We start from the raw sequence: 20013 nt of genomic DNA on the forward strand, positions 1-20013 counted from the left end.
AGTTACAGTAGAGTACGGCTTATAGGCACACCTCTTCCCCAGTTGAAGAATATTACAGATAGAAGTTAACAGTTATAATTACACTGCAGGAAAACCATGATACAAATAGAAGTTAACAGTAGGTAAACCATGATACAATGTATTTATATCCCAGATTTTCTAGAGATAAGTTGTGTAATTAAAGTTTCAATTGATATCACATGCTACCTCCCGAGATTTAAATTGACCTTTTATAAAACATTAATTAATCACAAAGTATAATCCTTACAGTACTGCTATTATTGCACTTTTTCAAGTTTTCCCGTACTGTATTGCATTTAAATTTCAATTGATACCACATGCTACCTCCCGAGATTTAAATTGACCTTTCATAAAGTATTTTAAAATTAATCACAAAGGATCACAGTGAATATTGGAACTTTTCTAGTTTTCCGTAGTGTATTGCATTTCGAAACAAATGCATATATACGCACGGTTTATTAGTACAGGGCGTCACCTTTTCAACTGAAACATAGGAGAATTGGATTAACATAAATAAGGCTTCTGAAGTAATGTATAATTAGGAATAGCATGAAATTATCGACTATGCATTGATTTGTATCGATTTTTTCGTGTCATAAAATATGCACGAATTGCGTCGCCATATTGTTGAAAAAATACTCTTTGTATAATTATGTATTTACTGCGACTGTAGCTGTTGTAAATTAATCGAATTCTGCTATCAAACAGGTAATAGTTGCACGACTATCTAGGGTTCGGATTGTGTAATTATTCGGATAAAGCTTGTGCATTTCCTGTTATTGAGGGTGCAGTGTTTATGATGATTGCTTCTTTTTGTTAAATATATACCAGCATAACTATGATATTGTTTCAGGGAAAGAATGGAGGTGCTGGACAGATTCATGCTAGATCAAAAGGTGGAATCTGTTAAGGAAGATCCAGTGCAGCGACAAATCCTTCGGATTTTATTGAAATATGAAATGCAATCACTGGTAAATAGTTTTAGAAAGTCTGAGGTTTCAGCAAGGAGTCTTGTTGGTTTATACGCATGTTTGTTTTTACTTCAATGTTTTTTACTATTTGTATTCTTGTTAGACTGTAGTCTATTTGTCTGTCTGTCGTAAATTTAAATTGATCAGGTCGGCGTGACGTCACTTCCTAGCAACCGATAAATCCGAGATACAGCAAGGTGAAAGTATCACGTAGCAACCCGTAGCGATTATAGTAGCGGTACGGGTCGCGATGTTGTTTTCGAATAAAATATATCATAATACATTTTTATTTCTTAATTTTTATTTTTCCCTGTCCATTTATAATGTATTCCTGAAAGGTTTTTCTAGTTTTACGGGAAATTATTGATTTATTAGCGTGTCAATAATGGTCTGGTAGAAGTGACATATGTTGAGTATTGTCAAGTTTTCGGCGATGTTGTTTTTGAATAAAATAGATCATAATATAGTTTTATTTGTGTTTTTTTATTCCCTGTTCATTTTTTTCTCTAATTTTACTGGAAATTATCGATTTATTAACGTGTCTAAACTCTGGTGGCAGAAGTGACATGTTGTGTACTGCCAGTTCTTCGGCCCTTCGGATGGCAAGATTCCATTTGCGTAATATATAAGTTATATCTATGTACATATACATTGTGTGAGAATCCTAAAAATGAATGTGACATTTATATTTTATATCTATTTTCTTTTGTATATATTCCAAAAATATTGTCCCTTTAAAAAAATAGATTCTATTTGAATGAAATGTTTTGGAACTCAATTTTTTACATAAAACAATAGATGGATTATATAATTTTTGTATTATGTAATAAGGGGTTTATTACTATGGTGTCATTAATCTCTTTAAGGTATACTGTTATGCAAATAACAAAAATGTGCATCCACCTGCCAAGTGTCCAAATAACATAAGTCCCTGGAGGCATAGTGTACATCAAAGGGATAGGAACAGGAAATCAGTCTCTTTGATTAGTGACGGGCATCCAGGATCTGGACAGAACCGGTCAGAACTGGATTTTACCAACCTGCCACATACTTACTACTCGTCTCCATAGTGATCCCTGTGACTTATGATTTTTATACTGTGAATGTCTAATATAATTTGAAAAGCAGATCCCCCGGAAGCAACGAGAACAATGCAAACAGTGAAAATTGCAGACTGGGTTTGATTGAATCTGTTCATGAGCATTAATGGAAAATGCAACACTGCCCGCGCTCCCTAGCACCGGCTTTTAAAGCGGTATTCAATGTTCAAATTCAAATGAGTTGAAATCAATGATCCCAAATTTAAAGGACCAGAAAATATAACAAAACTGAGATGAAGTCGGAACGACTTTTTCAAGACTCTTCACTTATGAATTAAGACAAACTAGCTGTTTATGTTGTAGAGATATATGTATACTTTATATTTTCATATCTAGATCTATATTTTTTTTAAGGATTGTCACATTGAAAAAAAAATGTTTTTATAATAAATGAAATTTATATACATAATTGTTTTGTTTTATCCTATGAAATGCTGAAGAAATTATTAGAATAATCCTCTCTCCATTATTCATCACACATTTTTCTGGTTAAATATAGGTGTTAATATTACGATACCTGCTAATTAAATCCCACATTGAAGGTGTTGATAGAATAACAGTTAATGTTAACGAATCAACCTTTACAATTATTATCTAGTAACACATTTCACAAGTCCAAATTAGACCTAGTCCAGAGTTGACAGGGAGTGTTTAGAAATAATTTTATCAAAAATGAATTAAGTGAAAGAAGAAAAATATTGACAAACAATAGGCCTATTTATTAAAAAACAAACATGAAATTGCTGGAAATGTATTTAAGACAAAAAGGTTTATGAAAAAATATTATTTGAGATTTTATAATTGGAGGCCATCTACAGAACGACTGGAATGGAGAGAGAGACCCACTTACCCAGTTTATTTTCACGTCCTTAAACTGTAAGGGGATCGGATTTCTTGCGATTATTACGGCATGAATTAAATAAATTTATAATAAAAACTTCGGAAGTGCTGACTGCTAATGTAAATATACTTTGCAGTTGGTATCCATTCAGAGCCGTCAGGATTTTGTCTGCCGCATGCACGACTCCATTTAAATCGGCGATGCATTGTTCAATTTCACGTCAGGAAACTAAAAGAACGATAGGTTTCTCTCTCACAAATGATTAACAAATGCATACAGGTGCATTCTGTAACATTATAAATTTTTGGCATCTTTTTATTTTTCCATTCAATCACTTTAAATTAATAAAAACAATGATCACCCGTGATACACACAATGCTTTCACTTTACAAAATGGCGTCTACTTTCACCTCGCTCTTGTTGCTACGCAACGTTATCGGTGAAGTGCCCGGATATCCGACCTGATCAATACCCCTTTTCAACTCGCCTGAATTGAAGGTTCAGGGTGATCTATAGTATAGATCTATAGACCTGTTGATGGATTGTCCAGCATTCATCATCAACATTTTACACAAACATGTTCTCTTTGTGGCGATCTCCAAATTCTATTAAACAGGGGCACTTGGCCCCTTTTAGGGGGCCATTAGAGCTAAATGAAGAAATTTTATACTGTTACATTTAAAAAAAATTTTCATGAACTGCCAAATGGATCTTCATCAAATTTTATTTGTAGCGTTATTAAATCAAACGTTTTTTTTAGTTTACTCTGCTGATTTTTCTGTTAACTTTCACATTTTTCAGGTATTTATGATGCAGTTGCCTTTAAACAGTATATGCAATATATATGTACAACATAACTTAGCTCACCAGAGCACAAAGTGCTCATGGGGAGCTATTGTGATCACACTGTATCTGTCCGTTTGTTGCCAACAATTTCATTTAATGAAACTTTACAAAATGATCTCTAGGTGGCCCTCTTTCAAAGTTATTGAAGTTTTACTGTTTCATTGAACATGCGAGTCACTGTAATTAAGAATAGGTTTTCGTCTATTAAACTTTAAAAATCTTCTTCTCTGAAGCTTTAATAGCTAGAGCCTTGATATTTGGCTTGTGATATCAGGGTTTGACTGTCTACCATGTTTGTTCAAATTATTGCCCAAGAGTCATAAAATGTTGACGCCCCTGAGTGTGAGATGTCTATACTATATGCTTATATAAGAAACTTTGAAAATCTTCTCTGTATCCATAATAGCTAGAGTCTTGATATTTTCTTTGATATAAGGGTTTGACTTGTTACCAAAAATTGTTCAAATTATTGCCCTAGGGTAAAAAAAAGGTCACGTCCCTGTTTGTAACATGTATTACTATAGGCTTATATATATAACATAACTTTGAAAATATTCTTCTCTGAATCCATAATAGCTAGAGCCTTTATATTTGGCATACAATTTCAGAGTTTGATTATTATATTTGTTCAAATTACTGTCCAAGGGTGAAAATTCCTAAGCTCCCGGGTATGACATGTATAATACTGTAGGCCGGCTTATATATAAGAGACTGAAAATCTTCTCTGAAACCATAATACCTAGAGCCTTGATATCAGGGTTTTACTCTCTACCATAATTGTTCAAATTATTGCCCTAGGTTCAAAGATGGCCATGCCTCTGAGTGTGACATATAACTCTGTACTTGTCCCATTACATTATACAAACACTCTTGAAGCCTTTTACACAGGTGAGTGCTTTAAGGTCAGTAACCCTCTTGTTTATATTATGTTTTAGTTGCAAAGACTTGCTGAGATAGGGGAGGAAAGTGTTGTTGTAACAGCGAATGTTGTAGATGGTACTCACTCAGTGCTTTCCACAGACCAGGGAGAAAAATTCTTACATGATGGAGTTGTCTCCCATTTTATGGACCATTTTGTCCGTTTTCTTTTTACTGGTATGTAGAATTTCTTTTTTCATGCAATGTCGTATAAAAGAAATTTTATATTTTGAATCTTTGAATTCTTAAACTGAGTACAGGTAAATACTTAAGAAATAATAAGTTCCCAAACATGGTTTATCGTAGAATAACACGTGTTTTGAGTTCTTAATCTTATGCGTAAGAATATATCACGAAGGCCATAGGCCTGAGTGATATATTGTTTCGCATAAGAACGAAAAACACAGGATATTCTACGATAAATCACACTTGGGAACTTATTTCAATTCTAACACGACATACTAGTATCAACAGGGTTAGAAAATAATGGTAACTACATTTTACGACCATGCTATGCACCTGGATCTGATGACGTCAAGTGGTTTATTGCAGAATAACCGGAGATTGATTTTGCTCTACATGTATGTAGTTATTTGCTGGTCGTGTTAGAATAGTAAATAGCAGCAACTAAAAAGGAATTTTGGAAGTGTTTTATCTGTTTGTAAAAACCAGAGTTTTTGATAGTCTTAAGTTTGACTTACAATTATTAAGAATTCCAATTTCTTTATCTGGGGGCATCAGTGGTTGCTGACTTGAAAGCTCTTGCCCTCTTCCATTTTGGGTTGGGATGTGGAAATCTTCATGCGATAATGCCATTCAGCTGACTTACAAAAGGTTGGTGGTTATATCCAGGTGCCTACCCATGCCAAAATAATGAAATAATGCCAGACTGAGAGGGGCACATGGTTTCCTATTCAATCAGAAGCTGGAAAAGTTGCATATGACCTAATTTGTGTCAGTGTTGATTTTTTTAGGTTACTAGGTCAAATTTTAAGGCTGAAGAATACTAACTTACAGACCCAATTGCCTGTGAAGTTTTACAAACACCTGTTGTTCAGTCTACTGTAAATAAATTTCTTGAATAGCAATAGGACTAGTTTCATTGCTGTTGTTTATTCAGTTGCTTTGGCTTTGCATAGTACAACGTGTTTCATAAAATCTGTCCTTAATATACTCTAGTCTAAACAGCTGCAGTTTCTGCCAATATCAGAAAATAATTTGAAGATATATTCAGATAAGAGACAATTTGTCAAAACAAATTTTTATTAACATATAATTTGAATGCAATACCATTGAAAATGTCAATACTACTGGGAGTCTTATAAGACATGTTCCACATTACGTCCATTTTGACAAAATTACGACGTCAGGACTTTGTTTGAAATTATTGATTACATGCTTGCTCAGTAGAAAAATATTTTATCTGCTTTAGGTGAAACACACAGTCTAGCTGGTGATGTAGCAGGTTCTTCAGGCTGTTGTAGTTTGAAACAAGGAATTTGTCAAAGAGAAAACAACCATTCAAGGTCGTCTGTTAGCTCAGATGAACCGGAAACTTTCATGCACATGAAAAAGCATCAGATAGAACAGTTTAATCGCAAGAAAGATCACGAGGATAAAGCTATTGATGAAACTGTGTCGAAATTAGTGAAAAACATTTTACGAGAAGGTAAAGAAAAGGAGAGAAAAAACAGCTCCACATCATGCAGCACAAGCCTTCCGCCACTAAGAAGGAAACGCTCGTTCAATTTTCATAATACATTTAATCCTAGTAGTTTTAATACAGAAGGTTGTTCGGAACCGAAAAAGATTCCTATTGCACAATTCTTTCCGACAATATCTCCGGGGGCAGGCAGAAATGTTAAGAATGATGAATCAGCTGGGTTAAATGATACAGTGCAAGAAAATGACACTAGAAGTGCTGAAACATCAGGAGATAAAGTAATAACAATTAAAATTGAGCCGAATGACATGGAGGAATATGGTGGTAATGTTGATAATGAGAATAAAGTGGAAGAAGGATCGCAGAGTAAAGATTTTGTTGTGTATATCGATAGTGACTGTTCAAACCAGGAAAGAACTAGCGGAAATGCAGTTTTAAGTTCAAGGTCAGTTAAATCTAAAGGCAGGGAAGAGATAATTATCGTTCAGAAAAATGGTTACCATGACAACAGTTTGGAGGAATCAGATATTTGTGAAGTTTCTCAAGAAGATAAGAATAAGGAAGAAAAGAATAAGGATAGTGAAATTGTAAGGGTGCGGAGAGAAGAGGAGGAGATAGCTCTGCCTATGGTCGAAGAATTTTATCAAAACAGGGATAAATGTTTGGAAGACGTGAAATTAACAGCAGAAGAAAAGTCGACTAATACCCCAATAACACCAAGTGAGAATTTTTCTGTTGCTTATTTTGTTAATTGTGTCGGTATTTGTCCTTAGATGTTACTCCTTGTTAAAGAGACAGACCCCCACTCAACTTGTTGCTTTAGAGCATGAATGAGACAACCTGTTAGATGTCGCGATTTCATATTATGGTTTGACTGAAGAGTAATTAATAAATCTAAGAGCTTCAGTAATTTAAAAGGTTCACACATCATTTATTTGTGGTGAACAATTACGTACTGGTTTAATATCCAGGAACGCTGAGTATTTTATCTGAATTCTGATTGCAAAATGCAAATAAGAAATGAAATATTGTCTTACAACAAAAAGTTAACAAAGATTTAGATTTTAATTTATGTTCTTACGTTATTTTATGTTCATAAAAATTATTCATATAAAAAAATTATTCCAGATATAAGTTGTTACAAACAGTCACGGAAGAAATCGAACACTTTCAACCTTATGCTGAATGGTTATCTATACATCAAGGACAAACAGAGCAGTAGCGGAACAGTGTACTGGAAGTGCGGACGGCCCCGATGTAAGGGGCGAGTCATACAAAGGGGTCAGGAACTTATCACATCACAGATACATATACATGGACCTTCCGACTGAAGGTGAGTGTGTGCCTAAAGAAGTATACCTCCAGCATTCTGTAAAAAATATTGAAATTCAGAAAATCTTGTCCATTTGTTAGGACAGTCAAACTTGCATTAAGTACCACATCCGTATAATTGCTGCTACTGTAAAACCAGCTTATACTAGGGTTGTCCCAGAAAATCGTAGACTTTTTTTTTATTATTTCAAAAATAAGCGACGCATCTGACAAATAATTATTTTTTAATAACTGATGTTATTTTATTGTATACTCTACAGGACTATAGAGTTTAAAATTTAATATCTGTCATATTATTTGAGTATTTTTTAAATAATGGAAAGTAATCAGTGCTAATCGGCGCACGCTCAATTTTCCCACTACAAAAAGAAGTTGTTTCCTTTTAAATTGGTGTAACTTACCCGATATACATCTGTGGCAGGAAAGGCCGTACCGGCGACAGCAACCATCAAAACAAATCAACACCCTTTACAATATTTACAAATTTATTTACAAAAGATGATTATTTACAATGAATAGATATGAAAAGAAAAAAAAACTGATTATAAGAAAGAAAAAAAAAAAAAAATCAGTATCTCTAGATACAAAAGTTCTTATACTTCCATTCTAATCTGACGTGACACAGGTCTTTAATGTAATTGTGATCTTTAAGTAGCACAAACAAAACGTAGCTTCTAAATTCAAAATACAGTCCCTTTAAACCGTGAATACGTTGATTCCGTGTTGGCTCCCTATGGTGGTAGGTGATTGCATCCCTGAGCTGACTTCAGAGGATAACAAAAATCATCGTCTTTGCGGTTTACGGCACAACCAGGGGACGTAAGCTCTGCGCTGGGAATATCACATCCAGGCGAGTGAAGACAAGTGAACCTCGGGCATTGTACTTCCGGGTTATGACATCACCAGGTAAAATCGTCTGGCGGAAGAAGCTAAAATATATAACATATGGTAAGCACCATAGCAAAACAAATAAGTCAGGGCATAAAACTGCTCCTTTGGGTACACCATACCTCCGTAGGCTCCCATAAATAATACGTGCTACTTATACAAAATATATGTGCTACTAAGTTCAAACGTCACATGATTAAAATACGTCACTTATTACTTCCATTATTACCAAAATTAATTACTTAAAAGACTAAAGTTAAAGTATGAAAAAGATATGAAAAGTATATGATGAAACATTATAGTAATGGAAATGATAAACTGCAGCCATTATTTACAACTACAAATTAACAAAATTCAATATAAATCAAATGTTATATCATAGTTGGCATCCATATAATATCTAATGCCATATACTAAAACGGACATTAATTAGATGTGCTATAGACTGGCACACAATTACAAATTACAATAATATATACATACATGGTACTAGACTTGCCATATAGATTTATACATAACAATACACTGCAGTAATGGCGTTCCATAATTAACAAAATGTTTGACATAAGTTTTTGAAACAAAGTACTTTATAAATATCATGTTACAAATTTCAGTATAAATTTTACATCTTATATAAATGAAACATTTAGACTCCTCTTTCTAAATAATTTACAGAAGTCTGAAAAATTTAATAAATTATCCTGATATACCGAAACTAGCCAAAATCACATGCCGAAAAGTAAATGTTACAAAATTCTGTAGAATGAACAAAAATTTATCAAATAAAAATCGTAATGCAAAAATCATACAAAAATCTAACAAATAAATTTCTTACCTCGATCGAGCATAAATTTCTAGCAAGAAAATAATTCAGACATAGATTCGTCTATAAAGTCGTAAGGTGGTGTGCGCAAGGCATATCTAGTCCAGTCTATTTAAAGGATAATGTCCCGCCAAATACTAAATTTCATGGGATTCACGGCTAAGCCATGGACTCCGACTATTGTCATTTTCACGGGATTCACGATATAGCCGGGGAATCTAACTACTTTGGCGCGAATTTAAATTGACAATTTGAGGCCCATTATAGTGGTTTTGGGGATAAAAACATAAATTACTGAAGTTTATAAAATATCAACTTTCTTATTACTGAACAGAATTTAATGAAATTTACATGGAAATTTAAGTTATGAAATACAGAAAAACATGAGAGGTATTTTATGCGTGAAATCTGACATTTACCTCAATAACTCAAAAATTTACAAAAAAATGATGCAATACCTGCATTTACACTACAGATAAATTAAGGCCCGTATGTCAATTTGTGACAACATCTCACAGGATTAAAATTTACATCGTCATTAATGGCAATGTGTGGCGTGTAATTATCTTGCATTTCAAGTCTTTGACATCACTGACATTAAAACAATGACGTAATTTTGAAAGTAATGATTGCACACCATTTCAGAAATTGCGACGTCAGATAATTTGGTGGCGCAGAAAATATTAATAAAATTTTGCGTAGATCGCGGTATGACCCCTTAACTAGTAAAACGAGGAGTGGAAAATTTGGGAAGTTTGGCAAATGTTAGCAGGACACTTGTCTTTATGTGACAAAATCGTTTTAAGGAAGGTTAGGGGAGTGATTCATAGAGAGAGCAACATAAAACTTTAATACTTTCTGCGCTTCAAAGTGATGTCAAAGTCTTGAAACGCAACATACCGGTAATTACACACCACAAGTTGCTCTTAACGATGACATAAATTTTAATCTTGTGAGATGTATATCAGGTAAGTTACATTAATTTAAAACGAACATGTTTAATGTTAAGTGGGAAAATTGATTGTGCGCCGACTAGCACTGACTGCCGTCCATTATTTAAAAAGTAGTCAATTAATATGACAGATGTTTAATTTTAAACTCTATAGTCCTGTAGAGTATACAATGAAATAACATCAGTTAAAATAATTATTTGATGCATCACTTATTTTTGAAATAATAAAAAAGTCTACGATTTTCTGGGACAACCCTCATAAAAGCCACTATTTCACTTCCTGTGTAATCATAAAACAGTGTAAATTTTCTTGTGTTTAGAGACCATCTGTCCGGAAAGACAACTTTTTTCTCAGTTCCAAAAGGTCGTCTTTGACTGTAATTGTTAAAATAATTACCCGGTACAAAGAAACTTAAGTCAAAATATTTTAAGAAGGTCTAAGTAGTATGTATTTGTAAAAACTCGTTTACTCATTTTTAGCTCATGTGATTTTTTGAAAAAAAAATGATGAGTTATTGTCATCACTTGAGCGGTTGTCGGCGTCTGCGTCGGCGTTGCCTGGTTAAGTTTTATGTTTAGGTCAGCTTTTCTCCTAAACTATCAAAGCTATTGCTTTGAAACTTGGAATACTTGTTCACCATCATAAGCTGACCCTGTATAGCAAGAAACATAACTCCATCTTGCTTTTTGCAAGATTTATGGCCCCTTTTGTACTTAGAAAATATCAGATTTCTTGGTTAAGTTTTATGTTTAGGTCAGCTTTTATCCTAAACTATCAAAGCTATTGCTTTAAAACTTGCAACACTTGTTCACCATCATAGCCTGACCCTGTACAGCAAGAAACATAACTCCATCCTGCTTTTTGCAAGATTTATGGCCCCTTTTGGACTTAGAAAATATCAGATTTCTTGGTTAAGTTTTATGTTTAGGTAAACTTTTTCTCTTAAACTATCAAAGCTATTGCTTTGAAACTTGCAACACTTGTTCACCATCATAAGCTGACCCTGTACAGTAAGCAACATAACTCCATCCTGCTTTTTGCAATAATTATTGCCCCTTTTGGACTTAGAAAAATCATTTTCTTGGTTGAATATTATGTTTAAGTCAACTTTTCTCATAAACTATCAAAGCTATTGCTTTAAAACTTGCAACAGTTTTTCACCATCATAAGTGGACACTACATCAAGAAACATAACTCTATCCTGCTTTTTGCAAGAATGATGGCCCTTTTTAGACTTAGAAAATCATGGGTAGGACAATATTTCTATTATACAAAAAAAATCAGATGAGCATCAGCACCCGCAAGGCGGTGCTCTTGTTAGTATTTAAATTTGTAGAAAGAAAAAAAAAGCAATTATCAGTAGTCAAGCAATAAACATTTGGTGTTATCAGTCATGGAGAAAGAGTTTCAAGACTTGTCTGACATTCTGACAGACGACCCAGGGCAACCGTCTGACTGAAAACATGTCGTTACACAAGTGTTAACAAAAACAATTAGATATGTTAATAGTGGATGTTGTTATGATGTTTTGTGGGAAGTAATGAAAAATGTATAGGGTGTTTGGCGGTAGTAAAAACTGACCCACTCTGTACCATATCAGACATACAGTTTGACACCATAACCATCCATGTAGGACCTAGCCATTTTTTTGTCACACAGGTCCATCTGTCTGACGGGATTTCGTCATGACTTTAATATATACATGTAGTAGTACCTGTTTCCAGGTATTAAACATCAAAATCTAAAAAAAAGTGATAAAAAGTAACATATATTAAATTTTATTAGTAAAAAAACAAAGATTATTCTTGAAGGTGATATTTTTAGCATAATGTTAAGTAATTTATAATTTATTTAATTAACTTGTCATGATAACTGTCTGTTTACATGTGCATGTATTTTTGTTTTCAGACATTATGTTCCAAAGACAAATCCTTTTGGAGAAGTTCTTTGTAGCTTATGTGGGGCAGATTTGTACTGGTATGAAATTCAGGCAGGCTGATAAGTGAACTACTGCAGCATGTGACTGATAAACTTTTGATAGTAGGCATTTAACTGGACACAGCAGTCGTAGAGGTGATAATTGTACAGGATTGTACTTCTGAAAATGGAAATTTTGCAGGATTGTGACGTTGGAAAACACTCAGAAATTTGAATGTTACCTATTTCTCTCTGAAGTAATCTTATTTCCAAGACTTGGATTTGCAGAGTTGCTGAGATTTTGTGTCCAGAACTGTTACCAGCAGATGAAGATTTTTATGCCATTTTAAATTATTACAGTATGTATAAGGCTTATAGTATTTTGGAATTCTTTGCCTTAGAAGCCTTGTCAAGTGATAACATATTTGAACAAATCATTGGGGAGACAAACTTTAGTTTATGGGTGTATGAACACCTGGTTAAATATTTTTTTGCCAGAAAAGTTTTAAGAAGAGCTGTGCAATTTGCACTGTATATATAAGTCTATAATATTGTGAAGTTAAGATAAATGCCACAACTTGGTTAATAGGATATTCACGAATTCAGCGGAAACAGTGTGTGCAATTTCAGCTGTGAATAGAGTTTATTATAATTTGACTGCACAGTTAGTGCTTTATGGCTAGTCTAAAGTTATTCACCATATTTTGTAGGGCTAAAGTGAAAAAACTGTTTAGAGTTACTAACTGAAATCTATCCCTGTCATGTAATTAAATGTTCAGACTTTGGGCATTAGTTTTCCTCTCACTGCATTGAATTGTTCTGTTCCAGAGGATCATAAATACAGAGTGTTGAAAGAGGATGGTCAACATGGAGTTTTATATCCATTTGTAAATTACTGTATGTCAGATTTGTTTCTTAGCTCTCAGGATACTGGCGGCAATTGTATCTGCATTTGCGACCAGTGCAGATCAAGATCAGCCTGCATGTCCATGCAGTCTGATCGTGATCTGCACTGTTCGCTGTTCAGTCAGTAAATCTTCAGTGAATACCCCTATGAACTATAAATGGTAATGTCCAAATTGAAAAATAGAGTAGTTCATTTTAGAAACTTAGCATGATAAGAGTTTGCACAAGATTTCTACAGGTTTTGTACAAAGTAACTTAATTTACTGCTGTTGAGCAAGGTTTATTTGTTGTAAAGAAAATGCTTTCTTTGATAGTTTGGTAGAAGTCCACAAGATACATTTTGTATTTACAAGATATTTACAAGATTGCGTATTTGTTATGTATACTTATTATATTTAGACATTATGTCAGATCTCAGGTAGTGGTGTTTTATCTATGTCCGTCTTGTTGTAAACCAATGTTGTGTTCTCTGTGTGTGAACTGCTACAGTATTTCAACTTTTTTGAGAAAATAACCCAGTACCTGCAGAAGTGTGGAATGTTTGCAGTATTTTCTCAGATAAGGATTTATGTTATATGTATATTCTTACATTTGCAAGGAAATCTGATAAATGTGTGACTTGTACACTTTTGTGTACTTTTCTCTCTTTATATATTTATAAAAATTACTCTTTTTAATGAGGTGGGTTTCTAGATTTTGACTGGGAATTTAAAAAAAGAAAAGAAATACAATTTTCAAAAGGGAATATGACCCAATTTTAGGATATAAAATCAGTAAAAGAATATTTGGTTTATTTTCTTCATCGGTTGCTAATACACTCAAATCTGTGCTAAAGGCCACCTGTTTATGGGGACTACATGGCTAAAAAAAAGCTCTATTTCATTTCTGATTTAAACATTTGTAGTGTATTGTAACCTGAGAATGAAGACCACATCACATACTTTGGCTGTCTGGCTGGTGGTCAGTGTAGGAGGTTTGACTGTATACGATTTTGGAAAGTAGAATCATCCGGTTGAATATATAAACATGTTTAAGCTACACCTCTTTAATAATTCTTCTTAAATATTGCTATTTTTTGAATTTTTGGCTACCTGGCCTTTGATGTTACATAGCTGTATTTAATGACTTTTCATGTTTTGATAAAGACCAGGTGGCCGAAAATTCAGTAAAGGGTGATTTTTAACAAGAATGATTATACCTACTTCCCTATGGAAGATGTTTGAATGAGTACACCTTAAAAGTTTGGTTTGTGTGTTTCCCAAAAAAGTTGTTTTTTGTCCTCTGCCTGTCTTGCCTGTCCATCACAAAGTTGTCTTTTTAGGTTTTAAGCATTTTATTTTCAAATAGTTCACTTTATTACCAAAAATGTTACGACAACATGCATCAAAGGTCAAATAGGATAGTTTTACATTTACCATGAAAATATTTTCAAACAACTTAGTGAAATTGCTAACCATTTTGAGAAAATTTGTAGAATTTTTTTTTTACTCTTTTCTCTTTTTTTAGGACGAGTATTTTTTATACGCCCATTACCTCAGGCATTCTTGGACTATGGCCCTTGAATTACTTGAAAAATTGCGAATTTAGCCTTGTCCGCTCTCTAAGTCAAACACTTTTCATCCGGTCATCCACAGACTTGCAGATAATGTTTGTAGGCATAATGTCTGAGCCAAGATCGATAACCAGCCAAATTGCTCCAGGCACTTTTCATACATTTAAACTAATTGGTGAATTTGAACATAGCATATTTTTAAATGATAAAAAATGGAAGCTGAAAGAATTGATGAAATAATTCAGATATTCTATAAAGATTAATACAGACATGCTTTTGAAGCAATATGTGTTCATAAATTTTATTAAGACAACATGAAATTATTTATATTTTAGATACAGTATATCTTCTAGATTTACTATGACAGTTTTGTCTGTTACCGGTCAGAGTGGATTGAGATGACTTTACTTGTAAACTTATACCATTGTTATAAATTGAGCCGTTCCGTGAGAAAACCAACATAGTGGCTTTGCGACCAGCATGGATCCACACCAGCCTGTGCATCCGGGCAGTCTGGTCAGGGTCCATGCTGTTTGCTTTCAAAGCCTATTGCAATTAGAGAAACCATTAGCGAACAGCATGGATCCTGTCAAGACTGCGCGGATGTGCAGGCTGGTCTGGATCCATGCTGGTCACAAAGCCACCATGTTGGTTTTCTCATGGAACAGCTCAATTCTTTATTTTCAGTTGTTTGAAGGGAATGTTAGATTAATTTAATGGTAACCTGTTGAATAGGGAATATTATAATTAAAATACTGTCAAATAATACAGATCTATCATCATTTTGATTTTCATATTTGACAATGTTTTAGCCCATTGGCATTCCCTTCCTGACAACATTTTTTAGTAACAACAAGGTTCCTCTAGTGTTCTGCAGCAAAAGCATTTATACATAAGGAAAAAGTCTTTAAGCTGGGCTAATGCTGTAAGTTGTATATTGTAACTTGTTACCAGTGATGTCTTAGAAATTGTACATAAAGAATCTTTATTAATAGATCTTTTAGTTTGTGGTTCTTCTACATTTTAACCAGTCCCAGTTTTGACAAGATCCATAGAACAACAGATTACATTAAGAGCTGTTGTAGTTGTGATTGTTTTTATTGTGGTGCCGGGGCCTCCATGGCCTAGTGGTTAGAGTCGTTGACTTGAAACTATTTGCCCCTCATCGATGTGGGTTCGAAACCTCATTTGGGGCGTAGAATTCTTCACGTGAGGAAGCCATCCAGCTGGCTTACGGAAGGTCGGTGGTTCTACCCAGGTGCCCGCTCGTGATGAAATAGTGCACGGAGGGGCACCTGGGGTCTTCCTCCACCATTAAAGCTGGAAAGTCGCCATATGACCTAAAATTGTGTCGGTGCGACGTTAAACCCAACAAAATAAAATAAATAAATATTGTGGTGCCATATATGACATAGCCACCAATTAGGTGAGAGGGACTTTCAAAGTGCAAAATTATGATACAAAGAAAAACCCTTATATACTCAAGAGATCTAACCTGCATACACTATTTTATTGATTGAGCTACAAACACCTGTGGTTCCAGAAACTGAACAATTTTTTCTGGCCAAACCTTTATTTAACAATATAACATTACCCATGAAAACCAAAAATCTTTAAGGGTAAACGAATTTTGGCACTTTTATCATGATAAGGAGAATTTGTTTTGTGGCATATGCCAATACAATTCTTTCATACAGCAGCTAAAATGATCAGGATTTAGAATGAATCAGATTACTTGGTAATTGTATAATGGTAGCTATTTGTGACTGAGAGGGAAGTCACTTTGGACTAGTTTTTGTAACCAGCTGAGCTGAGTGGCCTTGTAGTACCAATATCTAAAATTAGTTATGTAAAATTACTGCAAGTGTAGCTAGGTAACTAACAAGTGTTAATTTAACTCCAGTATATCTAAATATTAACTGAACAGAATGTATATCTTATTTTCAGATTCCAGCATATCTCCTCACCACAAAACATATTGGTATATACAATATAATGTCAAGATTCAAAAAGTATATCAAATGTATATCATTAATGGTAGCAACATTTTAAACACATTAATAACATTAATTAGTATTATATCAGAGAATGAATTTTAGTCATTAAAACTTATATTTTAAAGAAAACAAAAAAATGTCCATTTCATATTATAATTGTTTAAAATCATTAGTACTAGTATGACACAAAGTTTCTTCAAGCATGTAGATCTATCACTGTGAATATTTTATTAATCTGTTTTATAAGGTTGAAACCACACAATCTTTTTATCTTCAATACCTTAAGTTATGGCCCTTTTTCAAGCTATAGGTTGAGCCTGCAGCAATAAGTTATGTTTTATAAGTAATTTGTGTTTTTCAATGAGAATAATTAAATCTAAATGAACAAAATTTGGCTTCTGAGTCAGGCTAAGGTTGGCAATTGATAGTAGTCCTTTTAGAAGAAACTGGTATAAGGCAAGGCATAAAAGATTATACTGAACAGCTACACATTATAAAAGTACATATAATATATAGAAATAAATGATTTGACTATAAACTATTTAATTTTCATAATTGTTTATTCTTATACATTTTTTCATCTCGGTGCAAGACTAATTTATCTGCTTTATCATTTATGCACAAGTAATGGTTTTATGCAACATTTTTAATAAATATGCTTTATCAATACAAAAAAAAAACGGTTTGCAGCGACCTTGATTATTTTCATTCTAAATATAATATTAAAAATCGAATCCTCAATTGATTAATTGGTTTACACCAGTATATCCTCTGTTTGTGGAGATTAAAAGATCATATATTTCATAAACGGTCTATCCACTTATTGATTTGATAATCCCAAATGAAATTTATCTGTTTAATATTACACATGAAATATTAAATGATTAAATCGGAGGCCCGTGCACATTTTGATAAATGAGGACCAATGGTTTTGGCCCAGTGGTCTAGGAAGCCAGAGGTCGCGATTTTAATCCCCTGCTCACCCAAATGTCTTTTGGATGAGACTTTAAGCTTAAGCCTCATGGATATTTTTACTCATTGAACTGAAACAATCGAGGGTAGTGCTCTTTGTCACAGTAGCCCAAAGTCTGCAAGAGCGGACGTAGTTGTCTAGTTTTTACAGTCTAACTACCACTCCAGGGTTCGTGACTTCAAGCCCCTCCAACTAAAAACCATTGACAGTTGGATAAAAGTACCGAGCACTGATGCTTAACCCTTATCATGCTGGACACCATTGATTCTGCCTTTGCGACCAGTGTAGACCATGACCAGCCTGCACATCCGTGCAGTCTGATCATGATTTGCACTGTTCGCCATTCAGTCAGTATATTTTTGGTAAGCACCCCTTTTAACAGTTAATGGTACTGTCCAAATTGAAAGATGGACAAGTTCATTATAGAAATTTAGCAGGGCACGGGTTAACAGCTTTACACCTTGCACGCTAAAAAAGCTGGGAAGCTTCTGTAAATAGATCGTCTTCTGCATCTTGCACCATCCTCCCTCTTACGCTGCCAGCAGCAGTCTTCTGTATAGGTTACTGGCAACAATTCAGAATCGTTATTCACCCCGGCCCTCCCTTCACTTCTCCATACAACCCAAGGGCAGTGTTCTTTGTTGTAGTCGCCTGTAGCAACATTTCTTCAAATATTTTCAAATTATCTACACACCCCAGCTATCACATGTAGCAGTGAGCTTTACAGATAAAAAAAAAAACAGTTTATAAAAAGAAGCAAAATCACATACTAATTAATTACATGTTCACTTCTTGATTTTCAAGTCTGAAAATGTGTTCTTTTTTGCGTTTCAAGTTGCGAACAATTTATACATGTATCTAGCTACGCCTTTTTCGATTTTCTCTGGCTTAACTTGACTGTATTTGAGTGACCTACACCCACATTCATAAATCTTGTACATAGAAAAAAAGGTGTCAGTTCGATTTGTAGTTAAGAGCAATTACATTTGTTCAGTGTTAAGATAATTACAAAGCACACGAAACGGCATTTTTTTAATCGATCAATAACGACAGTTAAATTGTTAAGAGAAAATGGATTTTCTACTCAAATAGTTTACGACAACTCGATCATGTTAACCTGACCAGTGTTTCTGGATTCTGTATTAGTATTGACTTCTTCTCTGCAAGTGACTGATAACTTCTCCGTATGATTAAGAGGTGGAGAAGAAATAATTTTAGACATATTGTTTATTTAAAACATACTCCTTATATTTCTAGGTACTTTGGGGTCATAGGGGTCCATTTAATATCTGTGTAATAGAATTTACACTTTTCATTACCTGTCATGAACAGACTCGGTCAGACCGGGTCTGCTATTGTACCTGATTGCATTCACGCTTCCAAAGGACCTTATATATTTTATCACCTAAGGATCGAACTCGCGACCTATCCATTCCTAGTATTGGCGTCTACCTGTTGAGCTAACCCGGCCGCAACTTACCAGCTGGTTGAATCTTTTGAAGTATTTGCGTCCCTACAACTTGTTTAGCCCTTACCCTGCTAAATTTCTAAAATGAACTTGTCCATCTTTCAATTTGGACAGTACCATTAACTGTTAAAAAGGGTGCTTACTAAAAAAGATACTGACTGAATGGCGAACAGTGCAGATCTTGATCAGACTGCACGGAAGTGCAGGCTGATCATGATCTACACTAGTCGCAAAGGCAGAATTAATCGTGTCCAGCATGATAAGGGTTAGTATTCACATGCCATTGGATATTTTTTTGTGGTTTACTTAAGAAAGAAGAAGTTATTTCCAATTACTCAATATGACATATTTACGCTGTTAACGTAAACCGCAACGTTGACGTCATCTAATACTATGATAATGTTACAATAAATCTGTCACTGACAGTATATGCAGATGAAAATCAACAATAAACAATGAATGCACGAATCGTTAGTGATCATTAACAGCACGAGAGTCATCTGTATAGGGATGCTAGATTGTTGTTTTTTTGTTTTTTGTTTTTTTTTTGCCGGTATGTAAACTCACCAGAAACGCCAGTCTGGTGTGCAATCTTTAATGTCCGAGCTGAACCGCGGCATTTTTTGGACTTTACACAATGCGCGGCGCGCATATAATATGGTGTTGCTTGGACAGAAATGACTTGTGTCATAAAGTAACACTTTGCACATTATACCCGAACTCTTATTTTCAAGAGACAGTCAATTTTAAGCTTGACTTCAAATGAAAATATTGTTAAATGTACGCATACCATGGTCCGTCAAAAGGCATACTAAAATTGCTAACCACTATTTAACTAAATACA

The 20013-nt window shown here is 34.1% G+C and overlaps 1 protein-coding gene across 1 annotated transcript; it reads left to right on the plus strand.

Annotated features, from left to right (window-relative positions):
* Positions 1 to 539: 539 nt before the first annotated feature.
* On the plus strand, positions 540 to 15727 carry LOC123556192 (uncharacterized). Its single transcript, XM_045346757.2, has 6 exons — positions 540 to 729; positions 875 to 992; positions 4715 to 4874; positions 6130 to 7080; positions 7489 to 7693; positions 12265 to 15727. Exons 2-5 carry the CDS (start codon positions 882 to 884, stop codon positions 7689 to 7691), a joined length of 1425 nt encoding a protein of 474 aa, XP_045202692.1. The 5' UTR covers positions 540 to 729; positions 875 to 881; the 3' UTR covers positions 7692 to 7693; positions 12265 to 15727.
* Positions 15728 to 20013: the final 4286 nt, after the last annotated feature.

Source organism: Mercenaria mercenaria, chromosome 4 (genome assembly GCF_021730395.1).
Source record: "Mercenaria mercenaria strain notata chromosome 4, MADL_Memer_1, whole genome shotgun sequence".
Classification (NCBI taxonomy): domain Eukaryota; kingdom Metazoa; phylum Mollusca; class Bivalvia; order Venerida; family Veneridae; genus Mercenaria; species Mercenaria mercenaria.

Excerpts from the sequence above, each read along its gene's own strand:
- LOC123556192 (XM_045346757.2), top strand. The coding sequence starts at position 882 with ATGGAGGTGCTGGACAGATTCATGCTAGATCAAAAGGTGGAATCTGTT. Across the intron at positions 993-4,714 it reads AATATGAAATGCAATCACTG|TTGCAAAGACTTGCTGAGAT; the intron begins GTAAATAGTTTT and ends ATTATGTTTTAG. Across the intron at positions 4,875-6,129 it reads TGTCCGTTTTCTTTTTACTG|GTGAAACACACAGTCTAGCT; the intron begins GTATGTAGAATT and ends TATCTGCTTTAG.